A 21747-nucleotide genomic window follows, 5' to 3' on the forward strand; every position below is an offset into this window, starting at 1 on the left:
CATAGGGTGGCCCGTGGCGTATACCTCCTGTATCTTCTCTCTCGAAGAATAGGACGCCTTTTGTTAATAGCTGAGACGTGTGTTGGTACACGTGAGGAGCTGGATAAATCAGATAGATCGTCCCTCAATTGTTTGAGATCCTGGGACAGTTTTTCCACAGCTGAGATGATGGAAGGGGTGAGGTTGTCTTCGAACTCTCGGAGTTTATGAATCATTTCATCCACTGTTAGTGGTACTATATCATTCCAGGTTACTGTTGCCAATGAATGGGCATATGATGACGGTGCATTCCGTGTTAGTTTTCGCCACATGGGTCGTGTACATTCAACTTCATCTGGGTCTATGGGTACATCAGCATTATTTGGCTTGATGTGATAGATCATCTCTACGATGGCTGATTCCCTCAGAGACTGGATGCCTTTGTCTAAAGTAGTCCACTTGGCCGAACGACTCATAACATCGTCCTTGTATGGAAACCTTTCTTTCACAGCTGCCAAGAGCTGCCTCCAAAGACTGAGGGACTTTTTCTCTCTTGCAATTGCTTTGTCAATTCCCCCTTCTCTAGCAAGTGATCCCAGCTGCTTGGCTTCACTACCTTCTAATTCATGACCATCGGCCCCATTGCCCCAGCATCGGAGCAACCAGGTGATGATGTGCTCCCCTGGTTGACGGGTAAAATCTTTTCGCATATTCCGTAGCTCGGTTGAGGTCCGAGGTCGAGAAGTCACCTCTTCTTCTTCTTCGTCGTCATGCGATGATGACTCCTCCTCAGATTCTGGACCAGGTGGTGAATACATTGTTTCTTCATCTTGCTTCACCCTTCTTGCCTCCTTTTTGCTTTTTCTCTTGCGTACAGGGGCAACCTATATTGGTACAAATTGGTCCTCTGGTTTAGCTGCAGTGATTTTCACTGTGGTTTGAGTAGCAACTGTACTTGTTGCTGGGGATGGTGTAGCTGCTGTGCTTGGAGCTGGGGTAGCCGTCCTGTCTGTTGCAGCCAGAGTTTGGTAGCAACTGTACTTGTCACTGGGGGTGGTGTAGCTACTGTGCTTGAAGCTGGGGTAGCCGTCCTGTCTGTTGCAGCCAAAGTTTGGGTATGTCGTGGTTTAAACCCAACCACAAACCTCGTCCACTCACTCCCCCCCTTCTTGCCCTCCCCCTGCTCCTGGAGGGACGGAGAGGAGAATCGAAAAGAATGCAACTCCCACAGGTTGAGATAAGAACAGTTCAGTAACTAAGGTATAACACAAATCACTGCTGCTACCACCAATAATAATAATGATATAGGAAATAACAAGAGGAAAGGCAATCTATTCCAGTGACAGTTGTATTGAGAAATAGCTTGAGAGGCAGCAGACAGGTTGGGCCTTGTTACAGCCTTGCTAAGTGTGAATGGCTCTTTGTCCTAAGAGCAGCATCATTAACTGAGTCATTTGCACCTTTGGGCTCCATGGGGCTGCTGCCTCTCATGGTGATTTGGTTTAGGGGAGCTGCCTGTTCTGCATGCTTAGGGTGGACAGCTCTTTAGAAAAACACTGTTCAGACTAAACCACAATAAATTAGTACTCATTATACAAAGAAACTAAGAGACTCCTTGTGCTTTTGCAGCTAATATTCTCAGCCTGGTGCTTTGAACCTACACCAGTTTGTTCTTGGTAAACTTCTCTGATCAAATACAGGGCTATTTACATAGCCTGAAACAGGCAGCAAAGTTGGTCATGGTTGCTAGCAGTCTGTTACCAGATGCTTGATGAAATTACCATTATAGAAAAGAGTAGTAGTAGTATAGTTGCATGGACAGAACTAGCTTTAAAGGGTTTTTTTGCTACATGTGCTCACATCCCAGTACTTTGTGATGCTTTCTCTGATTCTTACTTACAGGCTGGTCACCCTTTTCAGCAGCGTTGTGCCCAATCAGCCTATTCAAATAGCAAGCAGAAATGGGAGGCCCCAGTATTTCTTCTCTTTTTGGACTGTGTGTGGCAAATCCTTCGTCAGTTCCCTTGCTCTTTTGAATTCAATGAACGGTTCCTCATTATGCTTTTTGAACATGCTTACGCTTCACAGTTTGGGACTTTCCTGGGAAACAACGAAAATGAAAGGTTGGTAAGGATGTTTGCTTTGAAGCCCTTAAATATTGGGCTGTATTGGACAAAAATAGAAAAGTTTCTTAGTTTGAAAAAGGGTGAGGGTGCTTGTGTGGTCTCCCTTAGCACAGGTGAGCTTCTTGTGTTGCAGTTATGTAGTCTGCAATATTAGAGAGCTTGTCCCTCTTACAAGTGTTTCAGTGTGACTAAAGAAATCTGTGGCTCAGTGTCTTCTTGGAGACCAGGTTGGGCAGAGAAGAGATTCAGAGCAGCCCTGCAGAGAAGGACTTGGGGGTGCTGGTCGGTGAGAAAATAAGCATGAGCTGGGTTCAGTGTGCGCTCGCAGCCCAGAAAGCCAACCGTATCCTGGGCTGCATCAAAAGGAGCGTGACCAGCAGGTCGAAGGAGGTGATCCTGCCCCTCTACTCTGCTCTCGTGAGACCTCACCTGGAGTATTGTGTGCAGTTCTGGTGTCCTCGACATAAAAAGGACATGGAACTGTTGGAACAAGTCTAGAGGAGGGCCATGAGGATGATCAGGGGGCTGGAGAACCTCACGTATGAAGATAGGCTGAGAAAGTTGAGGCTGTTGAGCCTGGAGAAGAGAAGGCTGCGTGGAGACCTCATAGCAGCCTTCCAGTATCTGAAGGGGGCCTATAGGGATGCTGGGGAGGGACTCTTCATTAGGAACTGTAGTGATAGGACAAGGAGTAATGGGTTTAAACTGAAACAAGGGAAGTTCAGGTTAGATATAAGGAAGAAGCTCTTTATTGTGAGGGTGGTGAGGCAGTGGAATGGATTGCCCAGAGAAGTGGTGAATGCTGCATCCCTGATGGTGCTCAAGGCCGGGCTGGACAGAGCCTTGGGTGACATGTCCCTGTCCATGACAGGGGGGTTGGAACTAGATGATCTTGAGGTCCTTTCCAACCCTAACTATTCTATGATTCTATGATTCTATGACCTCAACACCAGCCGACCAATAACTCGCCCCACTCCCCCCAGCCGAGCACCGACCGATACCTCCTCCAACCCTGCAGTCCCTCTACCCCTTCCGGGTCCTTCCCGTTACATCCTGGGCATGACGTGCTGTGGTATGGAATACCTCTTTGGTCAGTTTGGGTCAGGTGTCCTGTCTCTGCTCCCTCCCAGCCTCCCCTCCTCCCTGGCAGAGCATGAGGCTCAGAAAGTCCTTGGCCACACCAAACATTCAAGCAGCAACTGAAAACATCGGTGTTATCACCACTGCTCCAAGGCCAAAAGATCAAAACACAGCACTGTACTAGCTCCTAAGAAGGAGAAAAATGACTGCTGCTTCTCAAAACCAGGACAGGGTAGCAACTGTACTTGTCACTGGGGGTGGTGTAGCTGCTGTGCTTGGAGCTGGGGTAGCTGTCCTGTCTGTTGCAGCCAGAGTTTGGGTAGCAACTGTACTCGTCGCTGGGGGTGGTGTAGCTGCTGTGCTTGGAGCTGGAGTAGCTGCGCTGACTGTTGCTTTGCCCTCAGATGCAGGGGCATATTTTTCCTTTTGAAGGTGTTGGATAGTGTTGAACAAAGCCCTGTAAGCATAGGCCAAGCCCCAGCACGTTGCCGTGATTTGTCCGTCTCTGGTATGGCCAGACTGACCACACACCTCATTTAAGTGTTTTACTAATTCTTTCAGATTTTGCACTTGTTCGGTGGTGAAATTCCAAAGTACTGGAGGAGCCCACTGACCTAGATACTTGCCCATACTATCCCACACACCCTGCCACTCATGGCTGTCCAGCCCCAGGGAAAATCTCTTGGTCCTCCTATATCGTCGTTTAACCCCAGACAAGGCCCAAACCTGACTCTGCTTAACTCTTGAAATCAGATGAGATGGTTGTGGGCAAAACACACTCCGTATGCGTGCCAACATGGAAATCCCCATCGCAATCAGCAAACAGGTCTCAACAATATTAAAAGGCCATTCAAGAACTTCAAAACTCTCAAATGATGCTGTAGCTGGTCTGAGAGGGGGGCTAGGAGGGTAAAAGAATGTTTCCTTCACAGGTTGACCATCCGAGAAGGAGAAAAAAGATGTGAAATTGCTAAGCACCTTTATTATATACCTCCCAAAGTATAAAGGTGGTGACCACACTGGGAACATAAGACCAATCAGTTTCATGATCAATGATTCTGTTGTATTACAAGTCATTATAATAAAGTACAATGAGACAAAAACCTTAGCCCAAGCACCACACTTGAAAAACAGTACCACAGCAAATACTGGCTGTAAGTAATGTACAGAGTTCTGAACCTGTGAGACCAAGAGGAACAGCTTTGAGAGCCAATAAATCAGCGTTGTGAAGAGTGACTATTAATCCGGTCAAATCTGTCATTATCTCAACCCTTCGTGCCCCACGTTGGGCGCCAAAAAAGAGCTGTCGTGGTTTAAACCAATCCACACAAGTGGTCCACTCACCCCCACCCCGGACCCTCCCCACTCCCGGAGGGATGGGGAGGAGAATCAGGAGAATGTAACTCCCACGGGTTGAGATAAGAACAGCCCAGTAACTAAGGTATAACACAAATCACTGCTGCTGCCACCAATGATAATATTGATAAGAGAAAATAACAAGAGAATATGATACCACTGCCGAACGAGTTCGACCCCCCCCGAAGAGAGAGAGTGTGCCCTTCTGGGTAACTCCCAGTTACCTCCCTGGGCATGACAAAGTTCCTGTGGTGCACATGAAGAATTTGCTGGGGGAAACAGTCTGGCTTATTCCTGCTTCAGGTAAAGGCAAACCCACTTGTGGGATTGCTTTTGCTCAAAGACCCGGATATACTTGGTGGGTAATGCAGGAAGATGGGGAAGTCTGATGTATACCTCAAGGGGATTTGATTTCAGGGGAAAACAGCCAATGAACTCAATTGTATGCTGTTGCCTGCTATGTAGCACTTTTATAGCCCACCAGCTAGATGTCTTCAGGTCACCAGCAGCTGGCCCTGACTTCCCTCCAACCATCATCCCAACAAAGAATGAACTTTGATGAAACCAGATGAGTTCGGTGGTAAAGGAACAATCAGCATCAGCAGGCAACGATCCAACACTGCACACAGCCTCTCCTGCTCTGAAAGACTGTTACAAGGGATGGAGCCCGACGTCATGGAGCGGATGGACTCAGCAGCTTTATAGGGATTGGTCCATGCACTAAGGAATGATCTCTCTCTCTCTTTTTGTGTGTATGTATATATATATATGTATATATACGTGATAAGAGCGATGGTATATTGAAAATGTGGCATCTGAGCATGACGTGAATGGTATGGAATAAGGGGTGGATACTGTCCTGGGTTCAGCAGTAGCAGTCATTTTTTTCTCCTTCTTAGTAGCTGGTGCAGCGCTGTGTTTTGACTTTCGGCCTGGGAACAGCGCTGATAACACCGATTGTTTTTAGTTGTTGCTCAGTAATGTTTACTCTGACCAAGGACTTTCTGAGTCTAATGCTCTGCCAGGGAAGGGGGGGAAGCCAGGAGGAAGCAGAGACAGGAAACCTGACCCAAACTAGCCAAAGAGGTATTCCATACCACAGCACATCATGTGCAGTATATAAACTGGGGGCTGTTACCCGGAAAGGTTAGATCACTGCTTGGTTGGGCTGGGTATCGTTTGGAGGGTGGTGAGCAGTTGTATTCTCTTCCCTTGTGATTTCCCTTATCATTATTATTGGTGATTGCCCTTAGTCATCGTGTTTGTAGTAAGCGTGGGTAAAGCCCTTCCCAAAACTTCATTTGCGAAGCCAAGCCTTCAATCAATCAATCAATCAATCAATTATTATTTGGTGGTAGCAGTAGTGGTTTTGTTATACCTTAGTTATTGGACTGTTCTTATCTCAACCCATGGGAGATACATTCTTTTGATTCTCCTCCCCATCCCTCTGGGAGTTGGGGGGGAGGAAAGACGGGGAGCAAGCTAGTGGCTGTGTGGTTCTGGGTTGCCAACTGGGCTTCAACCACGACAAGTATCTATACAAAACACATCCCAATTTCCAAATTGATGCTAGCAATATGTCGTTAAATTCATTATAATACATAAATCTGGTATAACTCCATATATCCAGTGCAGCAGGCAAAGCAACTTAAAGAACAAAAACTATTGAAGAGGATAAAAATAAAACATTGCTTTATCTTGCAATTATTACTCAATAATGAGAAATTAGTAAACATGCAGCACCAAAACAAAAGAAGTAGCGATTTTGCTGAAGCAAATACATAAGTTTATGTGCATAAATGGCCATCCTCCCTAGATCACTTATTGAAATCAGTCTTATAGTGCAGATTCTTTTAAAGGAGATACTGCTCCACAGATGGGCTGGAGAGAGAATTGACAATTTTTTGAATAGAATTTCTTCATACTGAAGCCAGTTTCCACATTTCAAATATGATACTTTTATAAGGAATTGTTGTTACTTTTAGAGTAGTTGGATAGAATTTTCATCACACTTTTCACCAAATGACAGCATGCATCCAATGATTTTTGTCAAACATATTAAAGTGCAGAGTTTGGGTGATGGAAGTGAAAGCCTGATAGTGAAAGGAGGTGGGATTAAAAATCAAATATGGAATTGCTCTATTTTTTTTATCATACTCCCAAAGAACTGATGCTTTCAAGAGTCGGTTTAAGGGAACCACTCTGTTAAGGACAGTTTTTACCATGTATTCATTCGGTTTTGGTGTTATTAGGACTCGTGTAAATCTGAAGCTAACTGTAGATAAAGGTAACTTAAGTGCTTTAAAGAACAGGCAGAAACTCCAAAGTGACAGCTTTTTTTTTTTTTTTTTTTTTTTTTTTTTTTTTTGAGGAATACATTCTGAATTTCAAACAAGCCATTCAGAAAGGGAAAACACATCATGCTGGGAAGCCTTTAAAGGGCTAGGACTTAAAGACCATTTTACAAATATTTAACTAAATAAACTGATGTTCTTTTTCTTGTTCCTCTGCCCATCTGGCTTAGTTTGCCCAAAACATCCAGTTTTGATTGTTTGTGATCAGACTGACCCATTTTTTAGCTTTAGTCACTGGCTAAATAAACTGGGAACGTTCAGAAGAGAAGTTCCTGAACACAGGCAAGAAAAGGGTTTCATTTCTTTTGAGTCTAATACGAAATTCTGATGTAACACCTCAAGATTCTAGAGAAATTAAATGTTCTGTGAGGCATCTGAGCTGGCTCTTTGTTGGATGGAGCCGCTGTTTACACTGCTTTATTTTATTTGCATTGCTTTAGAAGAAACCCACAGAGTAAAAAGGCCTTTTGCAGTCATTCTTTCCTTTCTGACTTACTTTCTGGGAGTGAAATGAAAGCAAATATTTCCTTATGACAGAGTCGATAGACACAGTAGATGTCCTTCCTAGGGGTCCCACTGATGGCTCTTAATAGGTTCTTTTTATGCATCATTATGCCCTGATTATTTTCCTCTCCGATGAGTAGAAAGAGTCACTGGTTTTCCTCCTGAAATTAATTCTTTTTTTCTAGGAAAGCTCCTCAAATGTTACTTTCCTAATATTGTTTGTAAGCAGGGATTTTAAATGGAGGACATAAACCAGCAACCTCCGCACACACAGGTATTTCTCCAGTTTAACTTTCTATGCTGTAGACTAGGCCATGGCCTGGAAAAGGCACTGAGTTGGTCAGCCAGTGTACATGACCAAACCAGACTTGCTATGGGCCCATTCAGATGCCCTGAGAACTTAGTGTGCACAAACGTATCTGGCTGTGTCCTGTGAGATCATCATATATAATTTGTCTGTTTCTGACAGCAGAGAGCCATGAGGAAATATTTCATGAGGAAGATTTTGAAATACATTTTTGCAAACCATTCTCCTACATGAGATGAAATGACCCTCATTTGGAGTAAAATGCGTGCAAGAAAGATTCTCACACTTGTTCTCTCTGTGTTTCTGTTTCTTCTCTTTCTAGTGGGCTGTTCATTGCAGTGATTGTGAGTCTGCCCTTCCTTGTGTTATTGAGGTTCAAATCTGGGGCTCTTTTCTGGATTTTCATCTTTGGCATGATTGGAATTTTAGGTTATGGTAGTTGCAATCCTCCAGCCTCTAAGACTTTTTCCTTATTGCTTAATTTTGGTCAAGGAAAGTAAGTGATTACATCAGTTAAATGCTGTAGTTGGGAGAACTTGTGCCTAGGTTTAGACCGAGTTAAGTGAGAGGGGCTTAAATGGCAGCAAAATTTAGTAAGAATCCAGCTGTGCTGATACTTAGCACCAGATGTAACCTGAACTATCTCCCTGTAGTGTGCTTAGTCTGTGTTCACTTGTACTGATCTTTCTTTCCTGTAGATGTGATGTTATAGCTGGCTAGTCTTGCAGTAATGTGTGTTGGGGTTTTGCTTACCTGATGTGCTGAGGACAAAATATTTCACTTGTTGAAGATTTAAATAACCCCAACCTTGTCTTTGCACTCTTCAGAAACGCTCATTTTATATTGATTGTTTTTTAACAGGCATCTGGCATTGTTAGTGGGAGTATGACCATCTTAAAGGAATACCTGGATCTGACCTCACTGTTTCTGATACTGGATTCCAGACAGACTTCAGAGTGTACCTGCAGCTGAGGCAAACATGGTTAGCATTTAGTAGCTGCCCTTTAAACTTAGTGTCTTTGAATGGATGTTTGTCGTGGTTTGAACCCAACCACAAACCTCTTTTACTCACTCCCCCCCCTTCTTGCCCTCCCCCTGCTCCTGGAGGGACGGAGAGGAGAATCGAAAAGAATGCAACTCCCACGGGTTGAGATAAGAACAGTTTAGTAACTAAGGTATAACATAGATCACTACTGCTACCACCAATAATAATAATGATAAAGGAAATAACAAGAGGAAAGAATACAACACCTCAACACCAGCCGACCAATAACTCACCCCCACTCCCACCAGCCAAGCACCGACCGATACCTTCTCCAACCCTGCCTCCCTCTAGCCCTTCTGGGTCCTTCCGGGGTAACTCCCCGTTACCTCCTGGGCATGACGTGCTGTGGTATGGAATACCTCTTTGGCTAGTTTGGGTCAGGTGTCCTGTCTCTGCTTCCTCCCGGCCTCCCCTCCTCCCTGGCAGAGCATGAGGCTCAGAAAGTCCTTGGCCAGACCAAACATTCGAGCAGCAACTGAAAACATCGGCGTTATCAGCACTTTTCCAAGGCCAAAAGATCAAAACACAGCACTGCACTAGGTCCTAAGAAGGAGAAAAATGACTGCTGCTGCTCAAAACCAGGACAATGTTCAAGAGATTCAGTTGCTGTCTTGCTAGTTTCTGTCTTGTTAAATCTCCTCCTCTATGTATGTTGCTCATAGAATTAAGCAGAATTCTCTGGATAGTACAAAAATCTACTTTTTCTGCAAGGCTCTGGTATAAGTGTAAGGGGACATAATGCAGTTGTACTAGTGATGAGAGTGAAAAATGCTTGTGTTACTAGCATTCTACTTCCTGTGTGTTCAGTCTTCACAATGGGGAAGCAGAAGGCAAGAAGTCCTGATAAAGATAAGGAGGGGGAGTATTGTGTGCAGTTCTGGTGTCCTCAACATAAAAAGGACATGGAACTGCTGGAACAAGTCCAGAAGAGGGCCACGAGGATGATCGGGGGACTGGAGCACCTCCCGTATGAAGACAGGCTGAGGAAGTTGGGGCTGTTCAGCCTGGAGAAGCGAAGGCTGCATGGAGACCTCATAGCAGCCTTCCAGTACCTGAAGGGGGCCTATAGGAATGCTGGGGAGGGACTCTTTGTCAGGGACTGTAGTGACAGGACAAGGGGTAATGGGTTAAAGCTTAAACAGGGGAAGTTTAGATTGGATATAAGGAGGAAATTCTTTCCTGTTAGGGTGGTGAGACACTGGAATCGGTTGCCCAGGGAGGTTGTGAGTGCTCCATCCCTGGCAGTGTTCAAGGCCAGGTTGGATGAAGCCTTGTGTTGGATGGTTTAGTGAGAGGTGTCCCTGTCCATGGCAGGGGGGTTGGAACTAGATGATCTTGAGGTCCCTTCCAATCCTAACCATTTTATGATTCTATGAATCTATGCTTCCTCCTTGAGGGCCCCAGAAATGAGATGAATAACTGTGCATCTCTTGTAGACCTGTTTACATTCAGGTCACTGAATTTTCTTGTAGGCTGACCTGAGGCTGTGGAACGAGCCATCACAGAAGTCATCACTTCTGGTTTTTGGAAGTGCTTCACTGCTTTCTCTTACAAGGGCAGTGTATCTAAAACAATCCTACTGGAACAAGATAGCCTGCAGGGTACGCATCCTTCCCAAGGGAAGGAGGGGCACAAGAGAGAGCAAATACTACTTGCACTGCTGTTACTACTCTATTAGCAGGCACACAGGCACTAACTGATGATGAGTGGCATATAACCTGAAACACTGCCTCTCCCTATTGGTAGCTAAATTAATAGAGCAGTAGTTTTCTGCTTAAGTCTCCTTTCTCTGCTTTGTGTCTTCATGTAACTGTGTTGGATCATTGAGCTCATGAGCATCTTTACATATTGTTGAGGCAGAGCTTTTTAGCATGCTGGCCCTAGATAATATTAGGATTTTATTAAGTCTCTCCTTGTAACTCCCCTGCCTGATTCTTAGCAGCCAATGTACAGTTTATCCAGAGGTCAGTGTCACTTTCAGATGAGTAAATTGAGGTACTCAGGAATTAAGTTACTTTTCCGAAGTCACCCAGTGAATCAGTTAAAAGTCCTTTAAGAAAACAGGTCCTCTCAGTCCTAGTCTAGAGCTCATCATGGACTGACATTGTTTTCCTTTTACAATGCTTGGGACAAGCTACATTAACTTAACCGAGCTGAGCTGGATTGAGACCAGCTTCAAAGGAACCTGACTATGTATTCCTTCCTGAAGAACCATATAAAAAATAGGTGCTGAAATGTGTGTAACAAAAACTTTTTTCTGAAGAAAGTCTGTGGCTCTGAGCACCACAGGGGTCACTTGCCACGTGCAGTTCTGATGGCTAGGGGTGCTGATAGTACTTGGGTTCGCAACTGAACATCATCTCTGACTGTCTGGGTCTGGATTCTGAGACTGTGTCTGATCTGTGGGACCCGAAGCCGATTCCCCTGTCCCTTTGCAAATCTCCAGACACGCCACAGCTGAGGGTACTATCCCTTTGTCTTCCTCTCCCTCCACAAAACTTCTTGGTTTCAGCAGGAGGAGACAGGGCCTGCTGTGTGTAACCATTCACCGCTGCTGGGCTGGTTTAAATGTTGTCTAACCCTCTAAGGCATCCAGAATTAATGGATGTGTCTCAGGGTCAGAGGGGGTGTGCTTCAGGCATTTAAGACTCCGCCTTCTGGAGGTGGAGTCCAGAGAATTCTTCTACTTCCTATTGCAGCAGTAGGTTTTGAACTGATGCAAATAGAAATCAGACAGAATCACAGCATCCCAAGGGTTGGAAAGGACCTCAAAAGATCATATAGTCCAACCCCCTGCAAGAGCAGGGTAACCTAGAGTACATCACACAGGAACTTGTCCAGGCGGACCTTGAATATCTCCAATGTAGGAGACTCCACAACCCCCCTGGGTAACCTGTTCCAGTGCTCTGTCACTCTCACAGTAAAAAAGTTTTTCCTGATGTTCGCATGGAACCCCCTATGCTCCAGTTTACACCCATTGCCCCTTGTCCTATCACTGGACATCACTGAAAAAAACCGAGCTCCATCATCCTGACACTCACCCTTTACATATTTGTAAACATTGATGAGGTCACCCCTCAGTCCCAAGCTAAAGAGACCCAGCTCCCTCAGCCTCTCCTCATAAGGGAGATGTTCCACTCCCTTAATCATCTTTGTGGCTCTGCGCTGGACTCCTTCAAGCAATTCCCTGTCCTTCTTGAACAGAGGGGCCCAGAACTGGACACAATATTCCAGATGCGGCCTCACCAAGGCTGAGTAGAGGGGGAGGAGAACCTCTCTTGACCTACTAACCACCTCCTTTCTAATACACCCTAGGACGCCATTGGCCTTTTTGGCCACAAGGGCACATTGCTGGCTCATGGTCATCCTCCTATCCACCAGGACCCCCGGGTCCCTTTCCCCTTCACTACTTTCCAGCAGGTCAACCCCCAACCTGTACTGGTCCATGGGGTTGTCCTTCCCCAGGTGCAAGACTACACTTGCCCTTGTTGAATTTCATCAAATTTCTCCCCACCCGACTCTCCAGCCTATCCAGGTCTCGCTGAGTGGCAGCACGGCCTTCTGGTGTGTCAGCTGTTCCTCCCAGTTTAGTATCATCAGCAAACTTGCTGAGGGTACACTCAGTTCCCTCATCCAGGTCGTTGATGAAAATATTAAACGGCACTGGTCCCAGCACCGACCCCTGAGGTACTCCACTAGTCACAGACCTCCAGCTAGATTCTACCCCACTGACCACAACTTTCTGCCTTCTTCCCTTCAACCAGCTCTTGATCCACCTCACTACCTGATCATCAAGCCCACACTTCCTTAGCTTATCTATGAGGATGCTATGGGAGATAGTATCAAATGACCTACTGAAATCAAGAAAAACCACATCGACTGCTCTACCATCATCCCTCCACCTAGTTACTTCCTCATAGAAGGTTATAAGGTTGGTCAAACATGACTTCCCCTTGGTAAAACCATGTTGGCTGCTCTTAATGACCCCGTCATCCTTGATGCGTCTAGAGATGGTGTCAAGAATAAGTTGTTCCATCACCTTTCCAGGGATGGAGGTAAGGCTGACCGGTCTATAATTACCCGGGTCCTCCTTCTTGTCCTTCTTATAGACTGGTGTGACATTTACCATCCGCCAATCCTCAGGCACCTCTCCCGTTTCCCATGACTTACCAAAGATGATGGAGAGTGGCTGAGCAATGACCTCCGCCAGCTCCCTCAGCACCCGCGGGTGTATGCCATCCGGACCCATCGATTTATAGATGTCCAGACTGCTTAACTGATCCCTAACCTAATCCTCATCTACCAAAGGAAACTCCTCCTTTGTCCTGACTCCTTCTGGGGCTACAGGAATCTTGGACCTCCAGGGGGAGTCTGCAGGAGTAAAGACAGAGGCAAAGAAGGCATTCAGCAGCTCTGCCTTCTTTAAATCCTCTGTCTCCAGGGCACCCACCTTGTTCAACAGTGGGCTTATATTGCCTCTTGTGTTAGTTTTATCTGCTATGTATTTGAAAAAGCCCTTTCTATTGTCCTTAACCTGATTTGCAAGATTAAGTTCCAAGGAGGCCTTAGCTGTCCTAATTGCCTCCCTACATCCTCTAACGACTGTCCTATATTCCTCTAAAGTGGTCAGCCCCTCCTTCCATAATCCGTAGATTCTCTTTTTCCATGTGAGTTTGCCCAGCAATTCCTTGTTTAACCATGCTGGTCTCCTAGCTCCCTTACTTGATTTCCTACCCATTGGGACACTCTGATCCTGAGCTTGGAAGAAGTGGTCCTTAAATGCTGACCAACTATCTTGAGCCCCTTTACCACTTAATACCCTTTCCCATGAAACTTCCCTTAGCAATTGATTGAAGAGGCCAAAGTTGGCCCTTCAGAAATCCAGAATTGTGGCCTTGCTAGGTATTCTGTTCCTCCCACACAGGATCCTAAACTCCACCATCTCATGGTCACTGCAGCCAAGGCTGCCATAGACCATCACCACTTCAAACAGACCCTCCTTGTTGGTGAGTACTAGATCCAGCAGTGCTCCTCTCCTAGTTGGTTTGTTCATCATTTGAGTTAAGAAGAAGCCGGCTCTTTAAATAAGATGTGGGTTATGAATCAAACATTGCTCACAACTAAGAGAGGAAATGTTCCGGGACATGGTGCTCTCAGCTCTCTAACCTTAGAGCAAGTTTGTGTGATTCCAGCAGCACAACTGGAAGGTGAAAATCTTTTGTCCAAAACTGCACTGTCTTAGCCTCTTCGGGTTTTTTTAACTCAAATGAGGGGAAAGGAGCTCACACCAAGCTAATGCTGAGACAAGCCTATTGATTTAAGTACATGTAAATTTTAGAGGAGTATGTATCTGAAAACTGCACTCTTCAGGAGATGGTTGACTCTTCATCTCCTTTTTATTTGTTGTATCTAAATACTACAAATGAGCAGCATTAGAGTATAAACATGCAAAATGCTTGTTATGAAAAGCAGCATTTGCTAAGGGTGAGCTGTCAGGGTCCTGCCCGTTCTGACAAACTCTGGGCATGTAGAATTTGCCCCCACAAAGCTGTGAAGTGGGGTTGAAGGTTAGCAGCTGCAGTGAGAGAAAGAAAGAGCTGCTCCAGCAGAGAATTCTATCAAGGTCATGAACAATAGTGCAAAACACAAGGCAGGAGAGGAAAGGGAATTACAGAGGCACCCTGTTGGTTTGGTTCTTGCTAAATGTAACTTTTGTTTGTTTCCAGTCATAATACTTTGTGGTGTTGAGGTAACAATCATACTGATGCTGATCTTCCTAAGGAGATGGATCCTGATCGCTATTACATTGTGCTTATAAGAGGTTTCTCTTTCGTAGTTGTCCTGGTGTCCTGGCTTCAGCAGTAGCAGTTATTTTTCTCCTTCTTAGTAGCTGGTGCAGCACTGTGTTTTGAGTTTTTGGCCTGGGAGCAGTGTTGATAACCCCAATGGTTTTAGTTACTGCTCAAATGTTTGGTCTGGCAAGGACTTTCTGAGCCTCATGCTCTGCCAGGGAGGAGGGAAAGCCAGGAGGAAGCAGAGACAAGACACCTGACCCAAACTAGCCAAAGAGGTATTCCAGACCACAGCACGTCATGCCCAGGATGTAACTGGGAATTACCTGGAAGGGCTAGGGCACTGCAGGGTTGGATGAGGTATCGGTCAGCGCTTGGTTGGGTGGGGTGGGGCGTGTTATCGGTCAGCTGCTGTTGAGGTGTTGTATACTTTCCCCTTGTTATTTCCTTTATCATTATTATTACTGGTGGTAGCAGTAGTGGTTTGTGTTGTACCTTAGTTACTAAACTGTTCTTATCTCAACCCGTGGGATTTGCATTCTTTTTGATTCTCCTCTCCATCCCTCTGGGTGTAGAGGGAGGGAAAGAAGTGGGGGAGTGAGTGAACGACTGCATGATTTTGTTTAAATCACGACACCTGGGTTCAGTAGCAGCAGCCATTTTTTCTTCTTCTTCGTAGCTGGTGCAGCGCTGTGTTTTTGACTTCCAGCCTGGGAACAGAGCTGATAACACCGATGTTTTTAGTTACTGCTCAAATGTTTAGACTGACTAAGGACTTTCTGAGCCTCATGATCTGCCAGGGAGGAGGGGAAGCCGGGAGGAGAAAGAGACAGGACACCTCACCCAAACTGACCAAAGAGGCATTCCATACCACAGCACGTCATGCCCAGGATGTAAGAGAGAGTTACCTGGAAGGGCTAGGGCACTGCGGGGGTTGGAGGAGGTATCGGTCGGTGCTCTGTTGGGCTGGGTTTTATTGGTCGGTGGGTGGTGAGGTGTTGTATTCTCTTCCCTTGTTATTTCCTTTATCATTATTATTGGTGGTAGCAGCAGTGATTTGTATTATATCTTAGTAACTAAACTGTTCCTATCTCAACCTGTGGGAGTTGCATTCTTTTGATTCTCCTCTCCATTCCTCCAGGAGTCAGGGTGAGGGCAAGAAGGGGGGGGGTTGTGGGTGTGTGAGAGAGAAACTATGTGGCTGGCTTGCTGACAGGGTTTAAACTACGACAGTTCTTTTTGGTGCCTAACGTGGGGACTGAAGGGTTGAGAAAACGACAGATCTGACTGGATTAATAGTCACTCATCACAATGCTGATTTATTGGCTCTGAAAGTTGCTTCTCTTGATCTCACATTTTCAGAATGTAGCACATTACCTAGAGCCGGTATTTGCTGTCATAGTGTTTATTAAGTGTGGGGCTTGGGCTAACGTCCTTGTCTCATTGTACTTCATGGCAATGACTTGTAATACAGTTGGGCTCCAGCAACAGCGCAGGATGGACGTGGCCGTGGACTTGTACCTGGCCGTCCCACTGCTCTTCACCGTCCTGGCCCTCGTCCTCGCCTCCGTCTTTGTGAGGCTGCGGGGAGCTGAGGGGGAGCAGCCCCGGGAGCCAGCGAGGCTGAAGTGGCCTGGGAGAGCTGCCCCGGGGACCAGGCGGCGGCGGGAGCGGGGCTGGAGGCCGGTGGCCAGGAGGGAATGGCTGCTGGTGGAGGAAGTCAGGGCGGTTGAAGAGCGGAAGGAGGCAGCTGCTGAGCAGCGGGAGGAAGCAGCAGAGGAACTGAGCCCCGCGGCCGAGCCCTGCCCCGTGGTGGCCGAGAGCATCTCCCGGCAGCCCCCTGCCGATTCTCGCGAGCCTGAGCCCTGGGAGGATGCGGAGAGCAAGATACCACCTTTGGGAGCCTCAGCTGGGTCTAGCTTCAGGCACCCAGGACAAGTGGAGGATGCAGGAGACCACGCAGCATTTCCCAGCAAGGCAGAGGAGGAAGATCTGGACTCAGAAAAACAGAAGCTGGTGGTGGGAGAGCCGGCAAGCACAGCAGCTACACCAGCCACAGGGACAAGTACAGCAGCATCATTTGAGGGTTCTGAAGGGTTTGAATGGCCTTTGAAGGTGGATTCAAATGCACTTTGAGGTAGGAAAGTGAGGAGAGACAGCAATGTGTGTGTCACCCTTGCAAAGCTCACTGTGTGCTGAATATTCCTAGCAGCAACTTTCAAACCTGGCTCTTTTGCTGTGGGAGCAGAGTTCAAACGTTCATGGTTACTCTGCTGTGCTCAGCCATGAGCAGGCCCCGAATAAGCTGGATTCAAATGCACTTTGAGGTAGGAAAGTGAGGAGAGACAGCAATGTATGTGACACCCTTGCAGATCTCACTGTGTGCTGAAGATGCCCAGCAACAACATTCAAACCTGGCTCTTTTCCTGTGGCAGCAGAGTTCAAACCTTCGTGCTTTGCTGTGCTCAGCCGAGAGCAGGCACCGGAGATATTGGATTCAAATGCACTTTGAGGTAGGAAAGTGAGGAGAGACAGCAATGTGTGTATCACACTTCCAAAGCGCACTGTGTGCTGAAGATGCCCAGCAACAACTTTCAACCCTGGCTGTTTTCCTGTGTGATCAGAGTTCAAACCTTCGTGCTTTACTCTGATGTTCTCGGCCGAGAACAGGCACCGGAGATGTTGGATTCAAATGCACTTCCAGGTAGGAAAGTGGGGACAGACAGCAATGTGTGTTTCACCGTTGCAAAGCTCACTGTGTACTGAAGATGCCCAGCAACATCTTTCACTCCTGGCTCTTCGGCTGTGGCGGCAGAGTTCAATGGTTAGTGCTTTCCTCTGCTGTGCTCAGCCGGCACCAGGCACCGGAGATGTTGGATTCAAATGCACTTTGAGGTAGGAAAGTGGGGACAGACAGCAATGTGTGTGTCACCCTTGCAAGGCGCACTGTGTGCTGAACATGCCCAACAACATCTTTCACTCCTGCCTCTTTACCCCTGGGAGCAGAGTTCAAACGTTTGTGCTTCGCTCTGCTGTGCTCAGCCGAGAGCTGGCACCAGAGATGTTGGATTCAATGCACTTTGGGGTAGGAAAGTGAGGAGAGACAGCAGTGTGTGTGTCACACTTCAAAGCTCACTTTGTGGTGAACATGCCCAGCAACATGATTCACTCCTGGCTCTTTTCCTGTGGTGTGGAGGATTGGCTTTTCGAAAAAGGTCAAAAGGTCACGTTCCCATCAACCAGCTGAAACAAGACATCTGTGTAGAACATGGTGCAGACTTCTCACACCAGATAATGAGGAACTGAAGGACACCGGCAAACAGCAACATACTATGACCAATCACAGCCAAGGACACTAAGTGATAAGTGCATGAGAAGGAGGATGGTGGGGGGGTGCACAGTGTAGCTGCAAAAATATAGAGCTTACACAATGCCTTATTTGTGCCAGAACCAATCAAGTGCCTAGTATTTGCATATTCACTGTTATATTAACCGAATGTAGAAGCCCAATAAACGAAGCTTGCTGGTAACTCATATTGAGTCGTCCAAGTCTTCCTTTCACGACACTGTGGGAGCAGAGTTCAAACGTTCGTGCTTTACTCTGCTGTGCTCAGAGAGCAACAGGCACCAGAGATGTTGGATTCAAATGCACTTTGAGGTAGGAAAGTGAGGAGAGACAGCACCGTGTGTGTCACCCTTGCAAAGCTCACTGTGTGCTGAAGATGCATAGCAGCAACTTTCTAACCTGGCTCTTTTCCTGTGGGAGCAGAGCTCAAACGTTCGTGCTTCACTCTGCTGTGCTCAGCTGAGGGCAGGCACCGGAGATGTTGTATTCAAATGCACTTTGAGGTAGGAAAGTGAGGAGAGACAGCAATGTGTGTGTCACCGTTCAAAGCTCACTGTCTGCTGAAGATGCCCAGCAACATCTTTCAACCCTGGCTCTTTTCCTGTGGCAGCAGAGTTCAAACGTTCATGCTTTAATCTGCTGTGCTCAGCCGGCACCAGGCTCCGGAGATGTTGGATTCAAATGCACTTTGAGGTAGAAAGTGAGGAGCGACAGCACCGTGTGTGTCATCCTTACAAAGCTCACTGCGTGCTGAAGATGCCCAGCAACAACTTTAAAACCTGGCTCTTTTCCTGTGGGAGCAGAGATCAAACGTTCATGCTCTACTCTGCTGTGCTCAGCCGGCACAAGGCACCCGAGATACTGGTTTCAAATGCACTTTGAGGTAGAAAGTGAGGAGAGACAGCAATGTGCCACCTTTGCAAAGCTCACTGTGTGCTGAAGATGCCCAGCAACAACATTTAAACCTGGCTCTTTTCCTGTGGGAGTAGACTTCAAACGCTCGTGCTTTACTCTGCTGTGCTCAGCCGGCACCAGGCTCCGGAGATGTTGGATTCAAATGCACTTTGAGGTAGGAAGTGAGGAGCGACAGCAATGTGTGTGTCACCCTTGCAAAGCTCACTCTGTGCTGAAGATGCCCAGCAACATCTTTCACTCCTGATTCTTTGGCTGTGGGAGCAGAGTTCAAATGTTCGTGCTTTGCTGTGCTCATCCAAGAGCAGGCACCGGAGATGTTGGATTCAAATGTACTTTGAGGTAAGAAAGTGAGGACAGACAGCAATGTGTGTGTCACCCTTGTAAAGCGCACTGAGTGCTGATGATGCCCAGCAATATCTTTCACTCCTGGCTCTTTGGCTGTGGGATCAGAGTTGAAACGCTCGTGCTTTACCCTGTTGTGCTTAGCCAGCACCAGGCACCGGAGATGTTGGATTCAAATGCACTTTGAGTTAGGAACTGAGGAGATACAGCAATGTGTGTGTCACCCTTGCAAAACTCACTGTGTGCTGAAGATGCCCAGCAACATCTTTTACCCCTGCCTCCTTGGCTCTGGGAGCAGAGTTCTAACGTTCGTGCTTTACTCTGCTGTGCTCAGCCGAGAGCAGGCACCAGAGATTTTGGATTCAAATGCACTTTGAGGTAGGAAAGTGAGGAGAGACAGCATGTGTGTGTCACCCTTGCAAAGTGCACTGAGTGCTGAAGATGCCCAGCAACATCTTTTACCCCTGCCTCTTTGGCTCTGGGAGCAGAGTTCAAATGTTCGTGCTTTACTCTGCTATGCTCAGCCGAGAGCAGGCACCGGAGATGTTGGATTCAAATGCACTTTGAGGTAGAAAGTCAGGAGAGACAGCAATGTGTGTGTCACCCTTGCAAAGCTCACTGTGTGCTGAAGATGCCCAGCAACAACTTTCAACCCTGGCTCTTTTCCTGCGGGATCAAAGTTCAAACGTTCATTATTAATTCCCTACATAAGTATGCAGTACTTCAACTCTTCCGACATATCCTCTCTGCGAGAGGGATAGCGTATGATGAAGCTATGCTAAAAAGATTGTTGCTCTGGATTAAGGAGAAGGACTTAATCCAGGGGGTTGGAGAAGCCTTTGAGCTTGGGAAAAAATCGCTAAGGAAGAAGTCTCTGTTTTATGGATGTTTTCAGTCCTTAAAGTGAAGGGGGCATGGCAGGGGATGGCGGTGCGGCTGCTTCGCAGGAGCTGCTGGCCGTGGGGCTCCGAGGAGGGCTAGAAGAAGCTTTGTTGATCAGATCAAAATGCAGCAGCAAGGAGGCCACAGCCTTACAGACAGTGAGGATGCCAAGGAGTAGCCTTTTGGACTGAGTACAGAGCTTTTTACCACAGATGGCCCACGCAAATGATGAGCTAAGAAGAAAAATGGTTACAGCACCTGCTCATCAGTTTGATATTGAAAATCTAGACGGTGCAACAGAAAAAGTTATAGAAATGAATGTGGCTGTAGTTGAACTGAGCGATTCTGATACAGATGAAGAGATATTAACTTCAGGAGATGACTCAGAATCTGAGGATGACTATATAGCTGGCGAAGTGACTATAGACAACATTAAGTTTCCTAAACAAAAAGGAGAAAAAGGCAAAATAGAAATTCTGGACAGCAAAGTGAACAAGTAAATCTATTTTATTTTATAAAAATAAAATAAAATAAATTAACCAAACCAAACTCACCGAAAACCCCAAATCATGTTTCTTACTTTGAAGACTTGGCCCTTAAAAAACACCTTGTTTCCTGATGTAGCATCCCTCAGGATCATGTGAAATGCTGTAGTTTACATGGTGGACAATTTAGGATCCACTCATGACTGAGACAGGCTGGATTTCTAAAGAATTAAGTACGGTTTTATTCATCGAGCGACATGGAAGTTAATGTCATAGCAGATAAGACTAAGAAAGCAGCTAACATTTGCAGCACTTAGAACTAGTTAAGTTAAAATTATTCTGTTGCTTTGTTGAAGAAAGATTGTTGGAGGAAGATTTTTGTAATGTGCTGGAAGAGGTTTTTGCTTCAAGGGCAGGGAAGAGTTAACGAAGAAGAAAGCTTCGTTTTTTGTATCCCATGTCCTGTGAAGTGTTATGCACAATGCTTCAATATTAAACAATTTCTTGAAGCGCAAAAAAAAAAAAAAAAAAAAAAAGGGGGAGAGAAGAAAAAAAGGTAAAGTTGCAGAGCACAAGTAGACAAATGCGAATCCAGGTGATAGACTGGAAATCTATTCAGAGAGAGGCTCTGTCAAACAATGATTTTGATTGTTTGCAGGCGCTGCAGGAAAAGATTCTCGCCTTTCCTGTTAAGTACCAGATTAACGCTCAAGGTCAGGCAGTAAATGCTGAAATGTCTCCCTTAAATTGGAAATAGCTATCTCAGTTAAGGCAAATTGTTATTTCTACAGGCATTCAGTTTGAACCCACTAGGCAGATGTTGTCATCTATTTGGGGAACAGATTTGCTGTTATATTAAAAGTATTGTGAAATTAATCCTCACCCCTTCGCAGTTGTTGTTATGGAACATGTATTGGCAGAAAGCCTGTCAAGAGGCATTTGCAGTTCAGCAAGGCCAGGGAGATCCCCTGATTGGGGTGCAATTACACCACCTGATAGGAATTGGACAGTTCTCCACTAAGGAGGCTCAAGTCCAGCTAGGTCCAGAATTGTTAAAAGAATCTATGAGACTAGCCTTGCGAGCCCTATCACAGATTAAAGATACTACTGCAGCTCCTGCCTACATGAAAGTGATACAGAAAAAGGACAAGCCCTTCAGTACCCTTGTGAATAGGGTAGCTGATGCTATAAGGAAGTCAGGTACTCCAGAATACATGCATGGTATTTTACTGCG

At 46.2% G+C, this 21747-nt stretch overlaps 1 protein-coding gene across 1 annotated transcript; it reads left to right on the top strand.

The window, feature by feature from the left end:
* Window positions 1-20060: 20060 nt before the first annotated feature.
* Window positions 20061-20562, top strand: LOC136021881 (NOP protein chaperone 1-like). Its single transcript, XM_065694556.1, is given in 1 exon segment — window positions 20061-20562. A coding segment is annotated over 1 exon segment (468 nt). The 3' UTR covers window positions 20529-20562.
* Window positions 20563-21747: the final 1185 nt, after the last annotated feature.

The sequence above is a fragment of the Lathamus discolor genome, chromosome 14, assembly GCF_037157495.1.
Source record: "Lathamus discolor isolate bLatDis1 chromosome 14, bLatDis1.hap1, whole genome shotgun sequence".
In the NCBI taxonomy this organism is placed as follows: Eukaryota; Metazoa; Chordata; class Aves; order Psittaciformes; family Psittacidae; genus Lathamus; species Lathamus discolor.